General features: G+C 35.2%; 1 protein-coding gene across 1 annotated transcript; it reads left to right on the top strand.

Annotated features, from left to right (window-relative positions):
* Positions 1-5,076: 5,076 nt before the first annotated feature.
* Positions 5,077-5,661, top strand: LOC134367597 (RNA polymerase II subunit A C-terminal domain phosphatase SSU72-like). Its single transcript, XM_063084349.1, has one exon. It carries the CDS (start codon positions 5,077-5,079, stop codon positions 5,659-5,661), a length of 585 nt encoding a protein of 194 aa, XP_062940419.1.
* Positions 5,662-22,819: the final 17,158 nt, after the last annotated feature.

Raw genomic sequence — 22,819 nt, 5'->3', positions numbered from 1 at the left:
CTGTTTGAAATAACACAAGAAGACAAAAAAAAAGAGAAAAGTATCAAAGGCATTGAAGAAAATCTGAGAGAGATATCATACAACCTTAAGCGCTCAAATATCCGAGTCATGGGAATTCCAGAAGGGGATGGAAAAGGAGATTGCATTGAAAACTTATTCAACAAAATAGTGGCAGAAAACTTCCCAGGTATAGGAAAAATCACAGATCTTCAGATCCAGGAAGCTCAACGATCTCCAAACGTATTCACCCAAAAAGATCTTCTCCAAGATATATTATAGACAAATTGGCAAAACTCAAAGACAAAGAGAGAATCTTAAAAGCTGCAAGAGAGAAGGGTCAAATCACCTATATGGGAGCCCCAATCAGGCTAACATCAGACTTTTCATCTCAAAACCTAAAAGCCAGAAAGGAATGGGATGATATATTCAAAATACTAAAAGACAGAGATTGCCAGCCAAGAATACTGTACCTTGCAAGCCTGTCCTTCCGAAATGAAGGGCAAATAGTATATTTCTCAGACAAACAAAAACTGTGGGAGTTCACCACCACATGACCACCCTTACAAAAAATTCTCAAGGGACTACGGGGTTTGGTTCCTGAAAAATAACTACCACTGCCATATAAACCGAAGAAAAATCATAACCCACTAGTATAATGAAAATGGCATTCATGAAGAGAAAACAAACAAACGAAAAGGCTATCTATAACCCAGGGAACCAACAAACACAGAAAACCAACCCTAAATCAGAAAGTAAGGAACAAAAGACACCTAAGACAACCAAAGAATAATCAATACAATGCTAGGAATAAATCAACACTTTTCAATAACAACTCTTAATGTAAAAGGCTTAAATTCCCCCAATCAAAAGACACAGACTGGCTGACTGGATTAAAAAGGAGGACCCAACTATATGCTGCCTTCAAGAGACCCACCTCACCCATAAAGACTCACATAGACTAAGAGTGAAAGGATGGAAAAACATTTACCATGCAAACAGAAAAGAAAAACGAGCTGGAGTAGCTATTCTTATATCTGATAAAATAGACTTTAAACTAAAAACCATAAAAAGAGACAATGAGGGACACTACATAATGATAAAAGGATTGATCCATCAAGAAGACATAACAATCATAAATATATACACACCCAATGTTGGAGCAGCCAGATTTATAAAACAAACTCTATTAGACCTAAAGAAGGAAATAGATATTAATACCACAATAGCAGGGGACCTGAACACCCCACTGTCAATATTGGACAGATCATCTAGGCAAAGAATCAGCAGAGAAACAGAAGATCTAAACAATATTCTAGACCAATTGAACTTGGCAGATATCTACAGAACATTCCATCCAACGACCTCAGAATATTAATTCTTCTCATCAGCACATAGATAATTCTCCAGGATAGATCACATATTAGGTCACTAATCAACTCTCAACAAATTCAAAGTAATTGGAATTACACCATGTATTTTTTCAGAACACAATGGATTAAAATTAGAAATCAATGACAAACAAAGTTATGGAAAGTATACAAACACATGGAAATTAAACAGAATTCTACTTAATGACATGTGGGTCCAAGAAGAAATAAAACAGGAAATTCAAAAATTTATGGAAACTAATGAAAATAATGATACATCATACCAATACCTGTGGGATACTACAAAAGCAGTACTAAGGGGGAAATTTATTGCATTAAATGCACACCTCAGAAGAATGGAAAGATGGCAAGTGAACAACCTAACACTTCACCTTAAAGAACTAGAAAACAAGAACAATCCAAACCTAAAGTTAGCAGACGGAAAGAAATCATTAAGATCGGAGCAGAACTGAATGAATTTGAAACCCAAAAAACAATACAAAAGATCAATGAATCAAAAAGATGGTTTTTTGAAAAGATAAATAAAATTGACAAACCATTAGTATGGCTAACTAAAAAAAAAAACAGAGAAGATTCAAGTAACAAAAATGAGAAATGAAAAGGGTGATATTACAACTGATTCATCTGAAATACAAGGAATCATTCGAGACTACTCTAAACAACTATATGCCAACAAATTTGAAAATCTGGAGGAAATGAATAAATTTTTGGACACACACAAGCTCCCAAAACTGAGCCATGAAGTTGTAGAAAATCTGAACAGACCAATAACAATAAAGGAGATTGAAGCTGTTATCAGAAGGCTCCCAACAATGAAAAGCCCAGGACTAGATGGATTCACAGCAGAATTTTACCAAACTTTCAAAGAGGAATTAATACCGATTCTTTACAAACTATTCCAAAACACTGAAACAGACGCAAATCTCCCAAACTCATTCTATGAAGCAAACATCATCCTGATACCAAAACCAGGTAAAGGTACAACCCAAAAAGAAAACTACAGGCCGATATCCTTGATGAATACAGATGCAAAAATCCTCACTAAAATACGAGCTAACAGAATACAGAAACACATACGTAAAATTATTCACCACGATCAAGTGGGATTCATCCCAGGGATGCAAGGTTAGTTCAACATATGCAAATCAATAAATGTGATACACTGTATTAATAAAATCAAACACAAGGACCATATGATCATCCCTATAGATGCTGAAAAATCATTTGATACACTGCCAATATCATCCTGAATGGGGAAAAGTTGAAAGCTTTTCCTTTAAGAACAGGAACTAGACAAGGATGCCCACTCTCACCACTCCTATTCAACATAGTATTGGGAGTACTAGCCAGAGCAATCAGAGAAGAGAAGGAAATAAAGGGCATCCAGATTGGAAAAGATGAAGTCAAACTGTCCCTGTTTGCAGATGACATGATCCTATATATCGAACAGCCTAATGCCTCTACAAAAAAACTCTTGGAGCTGATAAATGATTTCAGCAAAGTAGCAGGATACAAAATCAACACACAAAAATCAGTAGCATTTCTATTCTCCAATAGTGAACATAACGAAAGAGAAATCAAGAAAGCTTTCCCATTTACAATATATAGCCACCAAAAAAATAAAATACTTAGGAATTGAGTAAACTAAGGATGTGAAAAATCTCTGTAATGAGAACTACAAACCACTGCTGAGAGAAATTAGAGAGGATATAAGAAGATGGAAGATATCCCATGTTCTTCGATTGGAAGAATCAACATTGTGAAAATGTACATACAACCCAAAATGAAATACATATTCAATGTAATCCCCATCAAAATTCCAATGACATTTTTCTCAGAAATGGAATTATCCAGACATTTATATCGAATATCAAAAGACCACACATAGCCACAGCAATGGTGAGCAAAAAAAATAAAGCTGGAGGCATAACACTACCTGACTTTTAACTATACTACAAACCTATAAAAACCAAAACAGTATGGTACAGGCATAAAAACAGACACACTGATCAATGGAATAGTACAGAGAATCCAGAAATCAACTCACACACCTACAGCCATCTGATCTTTGACAAAGGCACCAAGCTTATACACTGGGCAAGAGAATGCCTCTTCAGCAAATGGTGCTGGGTGAACTTGATATCAATATGCAGGAGAATGAAACTAGACCCATACCTTTCACCATACACTAAAATCAACTCAAAATGGATTAAAGAATTAAATATACACCCTGAAACAATAAAGCTTCTTAAAGAAAACATAGGAGAAAAACTTCAGGAATTAGGGCTGGACACAGACTTCGTGAATACGACCCCAAAAGCACGGGCAACCAAAGGAAAAACAAAGAAATGGGATTATATCAAACTAAAAAGCTTCTGCACAGCAAAAAAAAACAATTAATATAGTTAGAAGAAAACCAACAGTGTGGGAGAAAATATGTGCAAAATAAACATCTGACAAAAGATTAATATCCAGAATATACAAGGAACTCAAACAACTTTACAAGAAAAAAACCAGCAACCCAATTAAAAAATGGGCAAAAGAGCTAAGTAGGCATTTCTCTAAGGAAGATATACAAATGGCCTACCGAGATATGAAAAAATGCTCAACATCACTCAGCATTCAGGAAATGCAAATCCTGACCTCACTGAGATACCATCTCACCCCAATTAGGATGGCTAAAATCCAAACGACTGTGAATGATAAATGCTGGTGAGGTTGCAGAGAAAAAGGAACTCTCGTACATTGTTGGTGGGACTGCAAAATGGTGCAGCCTCTATGGAAAATGGTATGGAGGTTCCTCAAACAATTGCAGATAGATCTACCATATGACCCAGCTATCCCACTGCTGGGCATATACCCAGAGGAATGGAAATCTTCACGTCGAAGGTAAACCCGTTCCTCAATGTTCATCGCAGCACTCTTTACTATAGCCAGGAGTTGGAACCGGCCCAAATGTCCATCATCAGATGAGTGAATACGGAAAATGTGGTATATCTACACAATGGAATACTACTCAGCTATAAAAAAGAATGAAATACTGCCATTTGCAACAACATGGATGGACCTCGAGAGAATTATATTAAAGTGAAACAAGTCAGGCACAGAAAGAGAAATACCACATGTTCTCACTTATTGGTGTGAGATAAAAATAAATAAATAAATTCACACACACACACACACACACACAAAAAAGCGGGGACCCAAACTGATACCAGCACATCAATGTTCACAGCACCATTACTCACAATAGACAAAAGGTGAAAGCAACAGATGTGTCAAATCAACAAATTCATGGATAAACAAAATGTGATCTATACCTACAAGGCAATATTATTCAGTCATAACAGGAATGAGACTCTCAGCGCTGGCGCAGGTCGCTGTGAGATCGGGAGGCTGGCGCAAAGCACCTGACCAGCAGGCAGCACATGAACAGACTGCAGGGAGCTGGCCTGGAAGCCCGAGGGGCGGGGACTCCTCTCTGGCCCAGGCCTGGTGCTCGGGGACCCAGCGAGGACTTCCGGGAGCCTTGCAGACGCCCGGCTGTGCGTCCCCATGTGTTGCGCCACAGCTGAAGCTTCCTCCTACCTGACTTCCGGCCGCCACCGCTGCCATTTTGCTCATGCTGAAGACCCACAGCCGGGTGGGCTTCCTGGAGCTGAACAGAGCTGACAGAGCTGCTGTCGCCATGCAGTCGTCACCACTGAGGGTGGCTGTGGTGTGCTCAAGCAACCAGAATCGGAGCATGGAGGCACACAACGTCCTCAGCAAACGAGGATTCAATGTCCGGTCCTTTGGAACAGCAACTCACGTGATGCTTCCAGGATCAACACCCCACAAGCCGAATGTTTATGATTTCAGTACCACATATGATCAGATGTACAATGATCTTCTTAGGAAAGACAAAGAATTCTATACAAGCAATGGCATTTTGTATATGTTGGACAGAAATAAGAGAATCAAGCCCCGGCCAGAAAGGTTCCAGAGCTGCAACGATGTGTTTGATCTGATCCTCACGTGTGAAGAGAGAGTCTATGACAAGGTGGTAGAACATCTCACTTCCAGAGAACAGGAGACCTGCCAGCCAGTGCACGTGGTCAACGTGGACATCCAGGACAACCAAGAAGAGGCCACCCTTGGAGCGTTCCTCATCTGTGAGATCTGCCAGTGTCTTCAGCTCCTGGAGGACATGGACAACAAGATGGAGGAGCTGCTGCAGGAGTTGGAGAAGAAGAGGGGCAAGACCTTTCTGCACACCGTGTGCTTCTACTGATGCTGCTGGCCATTCGTGGCTCAGCCTCCTGAAGGTATCTTCTTGAACTTCCAATTGTTAGGAATTTTCCTTCCTAGTATTTCTTTTGGCTTTTAGGTATTGCCTCGGTAGACAGCACTGTTACTTGAATAACCTGTACATGTGAAATGGGAAGACACATATAAATACCAGATTAAAAGCAAGTTTTTTCTATCCCCCTTTTACTTATGAGTAAGACATAGAAAACGAAGTTTTTTTCTATAACCAAAAAAAGAAGAAAAAATGGTTTATAGTACATTTCGCCCAACATATGTGCGTCTGTGGTTGTGCGTGCCTTTCTCTTTTCTTCTCCCCTAACTGGCTGGACTGTAGAAATATCCGAATAAAGGCACGAGCTGCGTCTTATTAGGAAAGAAACTGGAATTGTCCAGTAAGTGGATGCTACTGGTCAAAAAAAGGGGGGGGGAGATTCTGATATATGCTACATATTTATGGGGTACCATCTGATGTTTTGACACATATATAATGTTGTATAATAATCAGACTATGGTACTTAATGTATCAATCACCTCGTGCATTCATCATTTCTTTGTGGCAAAAACATTCAAAAGCCTCTCTCGCTATTATGCAGTATGCTATCAAGTACAGAGTTTTGTGTTTGAGAATGATTTTTTAAAGTTGTGGGTATAGATAGTGCTACAGTCCAAATGTTTGTGTTCCTCTAAAATTCATGTTTAACACCAAGGTCTGGGGTTCCATCCCCGTACTGGCCACAAAAAATAAAAAAATGTAAAGTTTATGTGTTGAAACCTGACTTCCAAGGTGACGGTATTAAGAGATGAAACATTTGGGAGGTGATGATGTCATGATTGGGATTTGTACCTTTACAAAAGGGCTTGAGGGAGCCGGTTTGCTCCTCCCACCATGTGAGAATACACTGTTTGTCCCTTCTGTCACGTGAAAATACATAGAAGGTGCCATCAGGAGGAACAGCCCTTACCAGACACCAAATCTGCTGGCACCTTCATCTGGGACTTCCAGCTTCCAGAACTGTGAGCAATAAATTTCTGTTGCTATAAATGACCTGGGCTAAAGTATTTTGTTACAGCAATCCAAACAGACTAAAATGGTGATGAGGTTTACACAATAATATGAAGGTATTTAATGCCACTGAATTGCACACTTGTATATGGTTAAAAGGCTAAAGATTCTATGTATATTTTACCACAGTTAAAAAAAAAACTGAGATATCAGACTCTTTCCCGTCAGAATGGGTGTCACACACACACACACACACACACACACAAGCAAATCTGATAATACCCAATGTGAGTAAGGTCTGTATTTATGAATAGTCCCATAATCTTCTAAGAAATGCCAAGATATTTTGGATGTAGGAGGCAAAGGAGCTGAAGAGAAAAGAAGGAAATGTCAAAGGAGGGTGAAATGGGACCCAGTGTGTAATGTTAGTAGGTCAGCACTTGAATTGTAGACGGAACCAGTGAACACTTCCCAGTGGCAGGTCTAGGAACAAACATGACTAACGTTCAACTTTTAAATTAAGGTGTGTTTTTTTTTTCTTTTTGCTGTTCATCTCTGAGTTATATGGAAAAACCGATTTTTTCCTTTTATTAGTGAAGAAAAACAGCATCTGTAAACAGCATTTATTTTATTTAAACAACACACAAGAAGAAAAATAACTCAGATTATAAGTCTATACATTTTTCTAACTGGCAAGAAAATTTATGTTGACGCAAATGGTAATAAGGCCAGTGAGGTAATAAAAAATGGGTTTGTTATCACGACGTCGTTTAGCAAATGTAATTTTCAGTGACAAATTTGAAGTTCTATCATTTTTAACTTTAGAAATACAAACACATTTCTATAATAAACATTTAAAATGTAATTCCTGTAGTAAATTTAAACACTAAAGTTACAGACTACAGCCTTTGTAGTTAAAAATGTCATATTACAGGCTCTCTCAACCATTGAAGACCAAACATACAATGGAAACTGTCGTTATATTTACAAGAGACAGATCATGTATTCATTCAAAGTTAAAGGAAAGTCTTTATTCCCCTTGGCTTAAGGTTCTTCTTCCACTGTGTTCTCCAACACTACCAAACGTAGCCACTCCATTTAGTCTTCCTTATCCCTTTGAATAATAAATAACCGAGGACTTTAAAGAATTTGTGACCTACGCTTTAGTTTTAATTTTAAAGAATGTGGAACAAAATTATTCTTTAATTTATAGATATACATACATATAACTTACACAACACATCCTTTAATGCCTTTTTGAAAACACGTAAGTTTTTAATGTATTTTAGGATGTTTTTTATTTGTTTTGATAGGTATAGTTAGTCGCTTTTAATCATCATTTTTTAGATGTAAAGCGAAAATCGTTTTTAGTATAATTTTGTTACCTGGAACAATTTTAGTTCTTAGTCTTTTAACATATTGCCCCAGACTAATTATACCAATACTAGGCTCATACAATATGAAGGTTTCTATATTACTATGAGTGGTTATACAAGAGTACTTCAAAAAGTTCATTGAAAAATGCAATTAAATGATAATACAAACTTTCCTATGACCTTTTTGAAGACCACTTGTATTATGGATAAGTTCTGAATTATTTTTAATGTATATGTGCCATGATTCATTAATAATGTCACATATTCCTTTATGCTGGATAAAATAATATTGAGATCCATATGACTTTACATTTTTTTCTTGTCATTTGGTCTGAGGAGTTGTCTGTGTTATTAGTCATCTGTAGTATACATAAGCCCTGTCTTTCCTCACTCAGAAAACTTTGTTAGCTCCCATACTTACTACAGTTAAGGTAGCTTTTACTCAAAATTTTTCAAATGACATATTATCACACCAAGTGAAAGTTACTGCATCATGGGAATATTTCTTTAGAACTATGGGGAATATTGGCACAGACACACATTTAGATATTTAAATCTCTCACATACTGATCGGCCATAAAGATGGTAGCACTGCCTTTAAGTCCTTGAACTTGTGAAACAAAAAGACATTAGCAGGAAGCAGATGAAAGCTGATCAATTTCATGAAGATTAAACTATTCACTCAGTTGTAGCGAGCCCCTTTCTCTCTGCATTGCCAAAGTCTCTTATCCTTCCCTTTGGAATGGCATTTTTTAATTCTGAGATTCACTGACACAAACCCGCAATCTCTAGGGTGATTGTTATACACAGGTAAATTCATAGTGGTCATGCCCTAGAACATTGTTTTTACCTGTCATGAGAGCAATTACGAGTACATTCTTTTCTAAAAATGCTAGTTTTATTTGATTATGAGGAGACTGAAAGTGAAGTTGAGGCTGAAGAAGGTTCTAGTTGGGTCCTGTGCTAACTGTTGCTCTGTCAGAAATACTCACAAATCTCTCCCTGAGGTGTTATGCTGTACAATGCACTATGATATGAGAACTCGGGATCTTACATCCAGTAAAGCACGTTCTTTATTTCAGTTTAGGATCTGAACAGGACTAGGTATGGCCTTAGGCAGGGATATATGACACCATTTTTGATGTGGCTCTCATCTTCACACTGTAGAACATGGCACGGTTCATATAGGTCAATTGGTTAGTTTTTCATACCTGTATACGGAATGCCTCAACAAACTGTGATATCAGTCTGTCATCTTCTCCTCATAAAATCAGCTGAGTATAGTACTAGTCATTTGAAAAGGAAGAAATAATAATTTTCCCCTTTGAGTACATTATAGACTCTTGGCATTTCATAGACTTGTCTGGTTTTAATTAAATGTAATAATTCTCTCTTCGATGATCATATGTCACAGTTTGGCAGTTGGTAGCTCATTTGAACTGGCTCCTGTGTCTCGTACTCCTAGACTATTTAAAAACAACAAGACATATAGGTTCAGCTTGCACATTCCCGTTTGCATCACAAAAATCAACTACTCCCCAAGGGACCCTGGTTTACTAGAGGATAGCACTAGAACAATTCAATAGATCTACACAATTTTATAATAGTTTTTGAAAGTAATTTAATATTACTTATTTAGATTTTAATGCATCCCAGTTGTGAATCTTTGTTTGCTTGGACATTACAATCAACTTCAGTAATGTTACTTGAGATTTATGAAGAAAGGTAAGTGTAATAGTTGTAACAGAACAATTTTAACTTTGATTCAGACATCTGAATTTTTGCATCAACATGTATTTGAAACCTCTATCCCAATTTTTGTATAAATGGGTTATCACCACACAGACAAAAGAGACAATTATATTTAAAGTAAAAACACAAATTATTTTTATCTAGTTGAAACATTACTTGGGATTATATTACACATATTGTCACACTGTAATTCTAGTCTTAATAGATTTTAATGTTTAAAAGGTTCTTGAACGGAAGGCATTTCAAAATTATAAATATTTTAAATTATCTTATATTATAAAAAGCATGGGGTACACCATCCCCATTACAATCATACATGGTAAAGCCAGAAAAAAATATTAACCTCCTTTTTAAAGTATGAGGTTTCAAGACATAATAATCTTCAAAAAGTTTTTCCCATGTGTGGTTGGTATTATTCATCTTGTAACAAAAGGTCATAATATCTGCTTTTCACGTAAATATATTTTATATGCATGTAATCTATCTGGCCAAATCTCAACATACATTCTATTTTGAAAGTTTTATGGTGTCCATTACACATATTAAAATTGTTTTTCCACTTAAAAGTTACCTTTCTGTATTAGTCCATTTCTGTTGCTTATAACAAAAATACCTGGAACGGGATAATTTGCAAAGAGCCAATATGTATCGCTTATAGTTTCTGAGGCGAGGGAGTCCGAAGTCCAGGGAACACATCTGGCGAAGGCCTTCTTTGGTGGCGGCTTTACAGCAATGCAGGGTGTCACGCAGTGGGAATGGCAGGGCAGAGCTAACTCCTCACCGCTGCTTTTAAAGCCCTCAGAACCAGGGTGCCCATGACCACCATTAAACAATCAACTTATTAATCCATTTACCAGGGCATGGTCCTTACAATCTAATCATCTCTTCAAGGTCCCAACTTTCAATTACCATAATAGGATTTCTCACCCTCTTAACACTGTCACATTGGGGTTAAGTGTCTAATACATGGACCTTGGGTGACACAATTCACTCCACAGCACGTTCTAAGTAGAAAATTATTTTTAAGAAGTTTGTCCGTTGAACACTAATTTTTAAGGTTCATTCATTTGTACAAACACAGTGTTTAAATTTTTCAGTTCCATTTCTAAGCGCATATCTTTGTCTTTAAATATATAAACATTAGTAAACATAACTTTCAAGAGAGGATGTGAAGATAAGAAAAATAGAGAAAAATTGAACCAGCTTTTCCCCTGTCTACACCACAGTTTTACAATGTGTCTGTGTGTGTGAGAGAGAGACAAAGAGAGAGGCACAATCACATTCAAACTTTTAGTTCTAGGTTCATGTATGTATTTTCTTTAACTATTTCAATTTGATCATTTAATTTTCCTAAAATCTGTGTGATTTTATGCAGAAATGTTACTTATCCAGATTACCTCTGGAATACGGTAGTTACTAATGGTAGGCCAGGCTGCTAAAACAAATAAATAAATAACGAAACCCCAGATATTCAGTGGCTTCAAAACAAGAAAGCTCCTTACCACTTTGGTTGAGGGCCAGAGTTCCAGTCAGCAGCCACCATATTCATTTTAATCATTCCCCTGAATTATTACAAGGATTGATGGATGATTACCAGAGGGATGGGGGCCTTGCCAACTTCAACAAATGGTTTTTCCCACCACTCTAGCTCTCTGTGTTCCAGACACTTGGAAGGGATAAAGAGAATGGAGAATATCATATGGTAGACTTTTATATGCACCGGGTACATCCCTTCTGTTCACAATCTACAAACTAGAAAACGATCACTTGCAACATCTTGAGTTGGCACAGATTTGACAGGAAAGGATAGTGTTATCACAGAAAGTAACACAATTCAACTGGCATACCTCCGGTTTTGTCTCCATTTTCTGATGATTCAGCTTAAAATAAGTATGGATTTGATGCTGGATATCTTCTGTTTGCCATATATAACAAGCTCACAGCTATCATCATACTCAACAGTGAAAAACTGAAAGCTTTTTTCCTAAGGTTAGGAACAACATATGTTTCATACACAGTAAACACTAAAGACTCCAATAGAAAACTGTTAGAACGTTTTCCAACATGTATTCAACATTTTGCAGGATACAAATCATACAAAAAATCAGTAGTGATTCTGTACACTAAAAATGAACTCTCCAATAAAAATTTTTCAAAAATCCCTTTTGCAACAGCCAACAAAAACATTAAATACTTCGGAATACATTTAACCAAGGAGGTGAAGAATTGATACAGTTAAAACTATGAAATATTGATAAAAGAAATTGAAGAAGACAAAAATTATTGGAAAGATGTCCTGTGTTCATGGAGTGAAAAAAATAATATTGCTAAAATGTCCATACTGCTCAAACTTATCTACAGATTCCATGAAATTCCTATCAAAATTCCAATGAAATTTTTCCCAGAAATAGAAAAAAATCCTAGAATTCCTATGGAACTACAAAAAGGAAAAAAAAAGACTACCAATGCAATCTTTTTTTCTTTTTTTAGGGTTCTAATTTCTCCACATCATCTCAACACTTGTTATGGTTCATTTTTTTCATTATATCCATCCTAGCCACTGTGAAGTAGTATCTCACTGTGGTTTTGATTTACATTTCCCTAATGAATAATGATGTTGAGCGCTTTTTTCATGTGCTTATTGGCCATTTGTATGTCTTCTTTGGAGACTGTCTATTCAGATCTTTTAACTACATTTCTTTTTTTTGTAAAGTAGTAAGAAAGTAGATTTTATTTAAACCTAAACACAACAAAGAATTTCAACATTAAGCATTGGAAAAGGGCATTCTGAGCAAATACTAAGCAATTCTAAATCTTAAGCAAATTAAGCAAATACTAATTTCAGATCTTTTTTAGGCAATCAGAAATTTTATCAAAAGAAAATAGAAAACCCAAATGATTGCAGAGATATACAATGTTCTTAGAAGGGAAGAATCTGTTTCACCAAGTTGTTTATATTCTCCCCAATACTCCATAATTAGATATATTTCTATGCAATCTTTCCAATTTTCTTACAAGGAATTCATGGAAATTGACAACTCTTAAAATCCATATGGAAATAATCAAGGCTATTTTGAGAAAAAGTGTGAATTCTGCCCTTGATATTTTAGAAATACGTATATTTATATATTATGAATTAAAATAGAGAGGCTAAACAATTTAACAGGAAAAAGAGCAGTGGAAGTGAGCTGAGAAAAATGAGTTAATAATCAATCATAGAAAAGGCAACTGAGATAGCCGGTACACATATGAAAAGGAACCTACAAACAGCAGTGAGTAATAAAAAGCATTTAAAAACAAATTTCTTTCCATACATCAGGTAAAAAGTTTAATAATTCCAAGTCTTGGTGAAGAAGATGTGGAGAGAAAGGGATTTTTCTTTTCTTGGATTCCCTGCTCAATCACTTATTTTTTTATTTTATTTTATTTTGTCAATATACAATGTGGTTGATTATTGTGGCCCATTACTGAAAACTCGCTCCTGCTTCCCTCTCACCCCTCCCTCCCAACCATGTCCTTTCTGTTTGCTTGTCATATCAATTTCAAGGAATTGTGATTGTTATGTTTTCTTCCCTCCTCCCCCCCAGTTTTTTTCAGTATTTATTAATTTATTTTTAGCTCCCACAAATAAGTGAGAACATGTGATATTTCTCTTTCTGTGCCTGACTTGTTTCACTTAATATAATTCTCTCCAGGTCCATCCATGTCATTGCAAATGGCAGTATTTCATTCTTTTTTATAACTGAGTAGTATTCCATTGTGCAGATATACCACATTTTCCATATCCACTCATCTGATGAAGGACATTTGGGCTGGTTCCAACTTTCAGCTATTGTAAAGAGTGCTGCGATGAATATTGAGGAACGGGTATACCTTCGACTTGATGATTTCCAATCCTCTGGGTATATGCCCATGAGTGGGATAGCTGGGTCATATGGTAGATCTATCTGCAATTGTTTGAGGAACCTCCATACCATTTTCCATAGAGGCTGCACCATTTTACCGTCCCACCAACAATGTATGAGAGTTCCTTTTTCTCCGCAACCTCGCCAGCATTTATCGTTCAGAGTCTTTTGGATTTTAGCCATCCTAACTAGGGTTAGATGGTATCTCAGGGTGATTTTGATTTGCATTTCCCGGATGCTGAGTGATGTTGAGCATTTTTTCATTTGTCTGTTGGCCATTTGTATATCTTCCTTAGAGAAATGCCTACTTAGCTCTTTTGCCCATTTTTTAATAGGGTTGCTTGTTTTTTTCTTGTAAAGTTGTTTGAGTTCCTTATATATTCTGGATATTAATCCTTTGTCAGATGTATATTTGGCAAATACTTTCTCCCACTCTGTTGGCTGTCTTTTAACTCTGTTCATTGTTTCTTTTGCTGTGCAGAAGCTTTTTAGTTTGATATAATCCCATTTGTTTATTTTTCCTTTGTTTGCCCATGCTTTTGGGGTCATATTCATGAAGTCTGTGTCCAGTCCTACTTCCTGAAGTGTTTCTCCTATGTTTTTTTTAAGAAGTTTAATTGTTTCCGGGTGCATATTTAAAGCTTTAATCCATTTTGAGTTGATTTTAGTATATGGTGAGAGGTATGGGTCTAGTTTCATTCTCCTGCATATGGATATCCAGTTATCCCAGCACCATTTGCTGAAGAGGCATTCTCTTCCCCAGTGTACAGGCTTAGTGCCTTTGTCAAAGATCAGATGGCTGTAGGTGTGTGGGTTGATTTCTGGATTCTCTATTCTATTCCATTGATCCGTGTGTTTGTTTAGATGCCAGTACCATGCTGTTTTGGTTATTATAGCTTTGTAGTATAGTTTAAAGTCAGGTAGTGTTATGCCTCCAGCTTTATTTATTTATTTATTTTTTGCTCAGCATCTACCAATGCAATCTTGAGGGAAAAGACTATAGAGGCATCGTACTATCTGACTTCACAATATGAGTATACTACAAAGTTATAGGAATCAAAACAGAATGGTACTCACATAAAGACATAGACCACTGAAACTTTATAGAGAACCTGAGAATAAATTCACATACATACAGCCAACTGATGTATGTGCCAAGACACACACTGCAGAAAAGACAGTTTCCTCAATAAATGATGCTGGGAAAATTGGATATCCATATGCAGGAGAAAGATAATAGACCCCTACCTCAGACCATATACAAAAATCAACTCAAAATGGGTTTATGACTTCAATGTAAATTGCAAACCGATAAAACTGCTAGAAGAAAACATAGCGGAAATGCTTCACAACGTTGGGCCAGGCAAGGAATTTTGAAATAAGACGTCAAAAGAACAGGAAAGAAAGCAAAAATAGACATGTTGGATTACATTCAACTAAAAAGTTTTCAGAACAAAGGAAATATTAGAGTGAAAAGACAACTTACAGAGTCAGAGAAAATATTTGCAAACTATACATAAAAGTGTTAATATCCAGACTATATAAGGAACTTAACTTAAAAGCAAAAAAAAAAAAAAAAAAAAAATCTGATTTAAAAAATGGTAAACAAACTTTAATAGATGTTTCTGAAATGAAGACATTCAAATGGCCAGCAGGTACATGAGAAATAGCTCAGATAAATGTGAAATAAAAACATAATGAGATACCATCTCACTCCTGTTAGAAATGCTATTATCGAAGGACAAAAGACAAGTATTGGTGAGGATGTGGAGAAGAGGAAACACATACTGTTGGTGGGATTGTAAATTAGTGCAACCACTATTAAAAAAAAAACAGTATGAAGCTTCCTTAAAAAATTAAAAATAGAACGTATGTCAAAGAGATATCTACTGTCCCATGTTTATTGCAGCACTATTCACAATAGCCAAGATATGGAATCAACACAAGTGTCCAATGATGGATGAATGGATAAAGAAAATGTGCTATACATGGACAATAGAATACTATTAAGCCATTTTTTAAAATGTCATTTTAAAAAAATGTCATCTGCAACAATACGGATGAACCTGAAGGACATGATATTAAATAAAATAAGCCAGACACAGAAAGACAAATACTACATGATCCCACTCTTATGTGGAATCTAAAGAACAGAAGAAGAAAAAGAAAAAGAAAAAGAGGAGTTGATATCTTAGAAGCAGAGAGTAGAACAGTTGTTACCAGAGACTGGCGAGGGGAGGAGAGAGAGGAGGATGGAGAGAAGTTGTCCAATGGGTATGAAGTTACAATTAGATAGGAGGAATAAGTTCTGTTTTTGTATTGCACAGTAGGGTGACCATGGTTAATAGTAAGATATTGTATATTACAAAATAGCTAGAAGAAAAGTATTTGAAAGGTTTTCATTTTAAAGAAATAATAAATGCATGAATTGGTGTATACATGATATACCATGATTTGATCATTATACAACATACATATGTATCCCATAAATATGTACAATTACAATATTTCAATTTTAAAAAGCATTAAAAAATGAACAGAGTAAGAGATTAACAACATTAACTCATAATTAAATGGAAATGTTATAACAATAAAATGAAAAATGATGGTTGAGGCATTACACTACCTGATTTCAAAGTATACTACAAAGCTATAGTAATCAAAACAGCATGGTACTGGCATAAAAACAGATACATAGACCAATGGAACAGAACAGAAAGCCCAGAAGTAAATCTACACGTTTATAATCAATTGATTTTTCAACAAAGATGCCAAGAACACATAATGGGGAAAGACAGTCTCTTCAATAACTGATGTTAGAAAAATCTGATATCCACATACAGAAGAATACAATTAGACCGTTATCTCACACCATATACAAAAATCAACTCAAAATGGATTGAAGAGTTAAACGTAAGACCCGAAAAGGTAAAAACTACTAGAACAAAACATAGGGGGAAACTGCTATTGGTCTGGGCAATGACTTTTTGGACATGACCCCAAAAGCAGAAATAATAAAAGCAAAAATAGACAAATGGAATGACATCAAATCAAAAAGTTTTTGCAAGGAAAAGGAAACAATTAACAGAGTGAAGAGACAACTGACAGAAAGGACAGAACGTACAAGAGTACTTCAAAAAGTTCATAGAAAGATTCTTATTATCTTGCAGTAACTTTATCTCTTTTTGGTATCAGAGTAATACTGGCTTTATAAGATGAATTGAGAAGTGTTTCCTCCTCTTCTGTTTTCTTAAGAAAATTGGATAGAATTGGCATTAGTATTTTTTTAAATGTTTGGAATAATTTACAAGTATAGCCATTTGATTCTGGTCTTTGCTTTATAGAAAGATTTTGATTACTAATTCAATTCCTTTACTTGTTACAGAACTATTGAATAGGACACAAAATCTTTGCTTCATACCCCCTTCCTTTATGTGGTTATTAACACAAACACTACATCTTTATGCATTGTATGCCCATCAACACAGATTTATAATTATTGAATTACAAAGTTTTCTTTTAAATCAAATAGGAGAAAAGGAGGTAAACAAAAATGTGTGTGTGTGTGTGTGTGTGTGTGTGTGTGTGTAAAATGTTTATCTGTACAGTTACCTTTACTGATGACCTTTACTTCTTCATGTGGATTTGAGTAATACTGACTGTCCTTTCATTTCAGCCTGGAGAACTTCCTTTACTATTTCTTATAGGACAGGTCTGATAGTAATAACTCTTCTCAGTTTCTGTTTTTATGGGAATGTTTTAATTTCTTCTCTATAATTTTGTTCTAAAATTTTATGGTTTATAAAATGTTTTAGTATTAACTATAACTGAATATGCCTCATTTTTATGAAGATAAACATAACATAAATGTCACCATGTAAAAGTATGCAATTTAGTGGTTTTTAGTATATGCCAAAGTTGTGAAATCATCATCAGTATGCAATTTGAGGACAGATTTATGAACATAAAAACAAACTCAGTGCCCATTAGAACCCAATCCACACTCCCTCCATCCCCAGCCACTGGTAACCATTCATTGACTTCATTTCTCTATGAATTTTTTATTCTGAACAATCGTATAAATGGGAACATACAATATGTGGCCTTTATATCCGGCTTCTTTCACTTAGCATAATGTTTTAAATGTTAACACATGTTGTAGCATTTATCAGTACTTCATGTTTTACAGCCAAATAATATTTCATTGAATGGATACAATATCTTTTATTTATTCATTCAGTTGATGGGCATTTAGGTTGTTTGCACTTTTTGGTTTCTGGCTGTTATGAATAACGTTGCTATAAACATTCTTGTACAAATCTGTGTGTGGACATTTGTTTTCAATTCTCTTGGGAATATACAGAGGAGTCAAGTTGGTAGGCCGTAAGGAAGCTCTATGTTAAATTTGAGGAACTGCCAGACTCTTTCTCCAAACTGGATGCACTACTTACCTTCCTACCAACAACATATGAGGGCTCCAATTTCTCCACTTCCTTACCAACGCTTGTTATTGCCTGTCTTTCTTTATTATTATAGTCATACAGGTGAGTGTGAAGGGGTATCTCATTTTGGATTGGATTTGTATTTCACTGATAATTAGTGATATTGAATGTCTTTTCATGTGCCTATTGGCCATTTTTCTGGGAATAATGTCTATTTAAATATTTTACTTATTTCAGGATATTTACCTTTTAATTATTGAGTTATAGATGTTCGTATATATTCTAGATACAATTCCCTTATCAGATATAAGATTAGCAAAATTTTTCTCAGAGTTTGTGGGATGTCTTCCTACTTTATAGATTATAAGCTGGGAAGCACAGAAGTATTTAATAACTGATGAAGTCATATTTCTCTATTTTTTTGTTGCTTGTGCGGTTGCAGTTATATCTAAGAAGCCATTGCCTACTACAACATCATGAAGATTCAGAACTATGCTTTCTTCTAAGAATTTTAGAATTTTCACTTTTACATTAAGACCTCTAATCTATTTTGAGTTAATCTTTTGACTTTATAATAACAATTATATGTATTTAAGGTGTACAACGTGAAGTTTTGATATATATATATAATGAAATGATTACTACAGTAAAACAAATTAACATCGTTCTCTTTGCATAGTTACCGTGTGTGCGTGTATGTGTGCGTATGTGTGCGCATGTGTGTATTGAGAACACCTGAAAACTATACTTGTAGCAAATTTCCAGTACACAATACAGTATTACTAGCTATAGTTATTATATTCTACATTAATTCTCTAGACTTACTCATCCTACATAACTATGACATTGCACACTTTGGCCAACATCTCCTCATTGTCCCCACATTCCTGCCCCTGGTAACCACTATTTTATTCTCTGCTTACACGTATATGAATTTTTTAGATTCCACACATAAGTGCGATTTCGCAGTATTTGTCTTTCTGTGTATGGCTTATGTCACTTAACCTACTGTTCGTCCATGTTGTTGCAAATGGAAAGATTATCTTCTCCTTTAAAGCAAGATAATATCCCCGTGTGTGCATGTCACACTTTCTTTACTACATATCCATCTATGGACATTTATGTTGTTTACATACCTTGGCTATTGTGAATAATACTGCAGTGAACATGGGAGTACAGATACTTCTTCAAGGCACTGAATTCATTTCCCTTGGGTAAAAACACCCAAAGAAGGAATTTCTGGATCATATGGTAGTTCTATTTTAAATGTTTTGAGGAACCTTCATAATGTTGCCTACAATGGCTGTACTAATTTACATTCCTACCAATAGCGTGCAAGGGTTCCCTTTACTCCTCACCCTAAAGCTTATCTCTTGTCATTTGGATAATAGCCATTTTAACAGGTATGAGGTGATCTCATTTTGGTTTTGATTTGAATTTCCATGATAATTAGTGATGTTGAGCATTTTATCATATACCTACTGGCCATCTGTATGCCTTCTTTAGAAATATGTCTATTCAGATGCATTGAACATTTTAAAAACAGGGTTGTTTTGTTTCTTTGTTTTGGTGTTGCTAACAAGTTATATGAGTTCTATATATATTTTGCATATTAACCCCTAATCAGATATATGATTCACAAATAATATCTCCCAATCTTGAGGCTGCCTATTCATGTTGTTGATTGTTTCCTCTGCTGTACAGAAGATTTTAGTTTGATATAATCCATTTGTCTATTTTTGCTTCTGTAACTTGAGTTTTTGGTGTCATAGCCAAAATATCGTTGCTAAGGCCATTGTCATGGAGATTTTTCCCTGTGTTTTCTTCAAAAAGTTTCATGGTTTCTGGTGTTACATTTAAGTCTTTAATCCATCTTAACTTAATTTTTGTGAATAGTGTAAGATAACGGTTCAATTTCATTCTCTTCCATGTGCATATCCAATTTTCCCAGAACCATTTATTGAAGAGACTATCCTTTCCCATTGTATGTTCTTGGCACCCTTCTCAAAAATTAGTTCACAATATCATGCTTCGGTATATTTCTGAGTTCTCTATCCTGTTCCATCAGTCTGTGTGTCTAATTTTATGCCACTGCCATACTGTTTTGATTATTATAACTTTGTAATATAATTTGAAATCATGAAATGTGATGCTCTAACTTTTTTATTCCTTCTCAAGATTAGGAAGGCTATTTGAGATCTTCTGTGATTTCATACACACTTGAGAGTTTTTTCTATTTCTGCAAAAAATGCCACTGGACTTTTGATAGAGTTTGCATTTGGATAGAGATTACCTTTAAATACTATGGATATTTGAATAATATTTATTCTCCAATCCACGAAAATTTCTTTGGTCTTCTTCAATTTCTTTCATCATTGTTTTATAGTTTTTAGTGTACAGATCTTCCACCACTTTGGTTAAATTTATTCCTAATTATTTTATTCTTCAATGCTATCATAAATGGGGTTGTTTTCCTTTCATATAGATCATTGTTAGTACAAAGAAATACAACTAATTTTTGTATATTGATTCTTTATTTTTCTAAGCATATATCTTTCATTATTTACATGCACTGCGGTTCACACCAATATCTTGTTAGAATTCAAGGGTAGATTCAGGGGCTTATTTACCTTTTTAATGAAGGAAAAAGGGTTTGGATTTAATTAAGCAAAGTTTATGGGAGTCCATTATTTGGACTCAGTAAACAAGAATGGAGATACTTGAGCTAAATGCCGTGAAACCAAATTAGCAGTGGGCCAGTTCCCCAAAAAATCAGAAGATTCACAGGAACAACACCTGAGCCACCATAAGGAAGTCCTGGGTATGTTAACTGTGTAAGTAAGTTAACTTTGAAATGATTCTAGAAATGCCAATTAAATCTTTAAAGTGTTTGTCAAGTTGTTTTTTAATAGGCTTCACGTGACTAGGATGGATGGAAATACATGGGTGAAGTAATGAAAGATATGGGCTACTTTATTGACATCTGTTTATGCTTACTCACCTTGGTGTTGGCTCTCGGTCTTCAGTGAGATTAGCATCTCTTCTTTCTCTGGTATAAATGGGGCACCTTCCTTAAAGGGCAACTCATGTCTTGCCCTTAAGGCAGAAAAAGCCTAAAAGAGGATAGAACTCTTCCTGCATCTGTTGAGTCTTAAATGCCTTTAGCTCAAATTAATCCTTATGGCATATGTTACAATAGCATGTTCCGATCCCCTCTGGAGCAAGCTCAGGTAGGTAATAGAAATAGTAAACCTAAAGCAAACAGCCAACAATTTTACTATTACACAAATTTGAATATTGTAAATATAGTCAGTGGAAATTTATTGTCAATATCAGCAGGGACTTAAAGATTGTATGTTGATTTTGTATCCTGCAACATAACTGAATTTGTTAGTTCTAACATTTTTTTCATGGACTATTTCGGGTTTTGTACATATGAAATCATGTCATCTGGAAATGGACCATTTAACTTTTTCTTGTCCAATTTGGATGCCTTTTTGTTGTTGTCAGATTGCTCGTGCTAGTACTTCTGGTACTATGTTGAATAGAAGTGGTGAGAATGGGAATCCTTGCCTTGTACCAAGTCTTAGAGGAAAAGCTCACAGTTTTTCCCCATTGATTATGATATTAGCTGTGGGCTTTTCATAAATGACCTTTATGTGGAAGAAATTTCCTTCTATAACTATTTTGTTGAGCGTTGTTATCATGAATGGAAGTTGAACTTACTCAAATATATTTTTTGCATTAATTGAGATAATCATGTGGTTTTTATCTTTCATTCTGTTAATGTGGTGTATCACATTGATTGAATTCGGTATGTTAAAACAGCATTGCATACCAGGGATAAATCCCATTGTGTCATGTTCATTGCATCTATGTTCATCAGAGAGAGTGACCTGTAGTTTTTTTGCCTGTGGTGTCTTTCTCTGGCTTTGGTATCAGGATAATGCTAGCCATCTAAAATGAGTTTGCAAATATTCCTTCTACCTCTATTTTTTAGTAGTTTAAAAAGGATTAGTATTAATTTTTCTTTAAATGTGTCATAGAATTCAGCCATCAAGCCATCTGGCCCTGGCCTTTTCTTTGCTGGGAAGCTTTTGGCTACTGTTTCAATCTTTTTCTTTGTTATTGGTTTGTTCACGCTTTGTATTTCTTCTTGATTCAGTCTTGGTTAGTTTTATGTTCCCAGGAATTTGGTCATTTCTTCTAAGTTATCCAATTATTTGTTCCATAATTGCTAATAATGGTCCCTTGTGAACCTTTTTATTTCTGAGACATCCATTGAAAAGTTTTCTCTTTCATTTCTGACTTTGAGGGTTCTTTTCCTTGGTTAGTCTAGCTAAGCTTTTCTTGATTTTGGCTATTTAAAAAAAACTTCTTACTTCAGTTGATTTATTTTTATATAGTTTTTCTGTTTTCTATTTGATTCATTTCTATTCTGATCTTTACGACTTTCTTCCTTTTGCTAACTTTGGGTTTAGTTTGTTCTTTCTCTAGTTCTTTGACGTATAGAGTTAGTTTATGTGAGATTTTTCTTCTGTTTTAACGTAGGCTTTTATTGCTAAAAGCTTTCCTCTTAGGACTGCTTTTTTGCATACTGTAAGTTTTAGTAAATTGTGTATTCATTTTCTTATGTTTCCAAGATATTTTTAAACTTCCTTTG

Source organism: Cynocephalus volans, chromosome X (genome assembly GCF_027409185.1).
Source record: "Cynocephalus volans isolate mCynVol1 chromosome X, mCynVol1.pri, whole genome shotgun sequence".
In the NCBI taxonomy this organism is placed as follows: domain Eukaryota; kingdom Metazoa; phylum Chordata; class Mammalia; order Dermoptera; family Cynocephalidae; genus Cynocephalus; species Cynocephalus volans.
The sequence above is the reverse complement of the archived record's forward strand: the minus strand, read 5'-3'. Positions and strand labels throughout refer to the sequence as shown.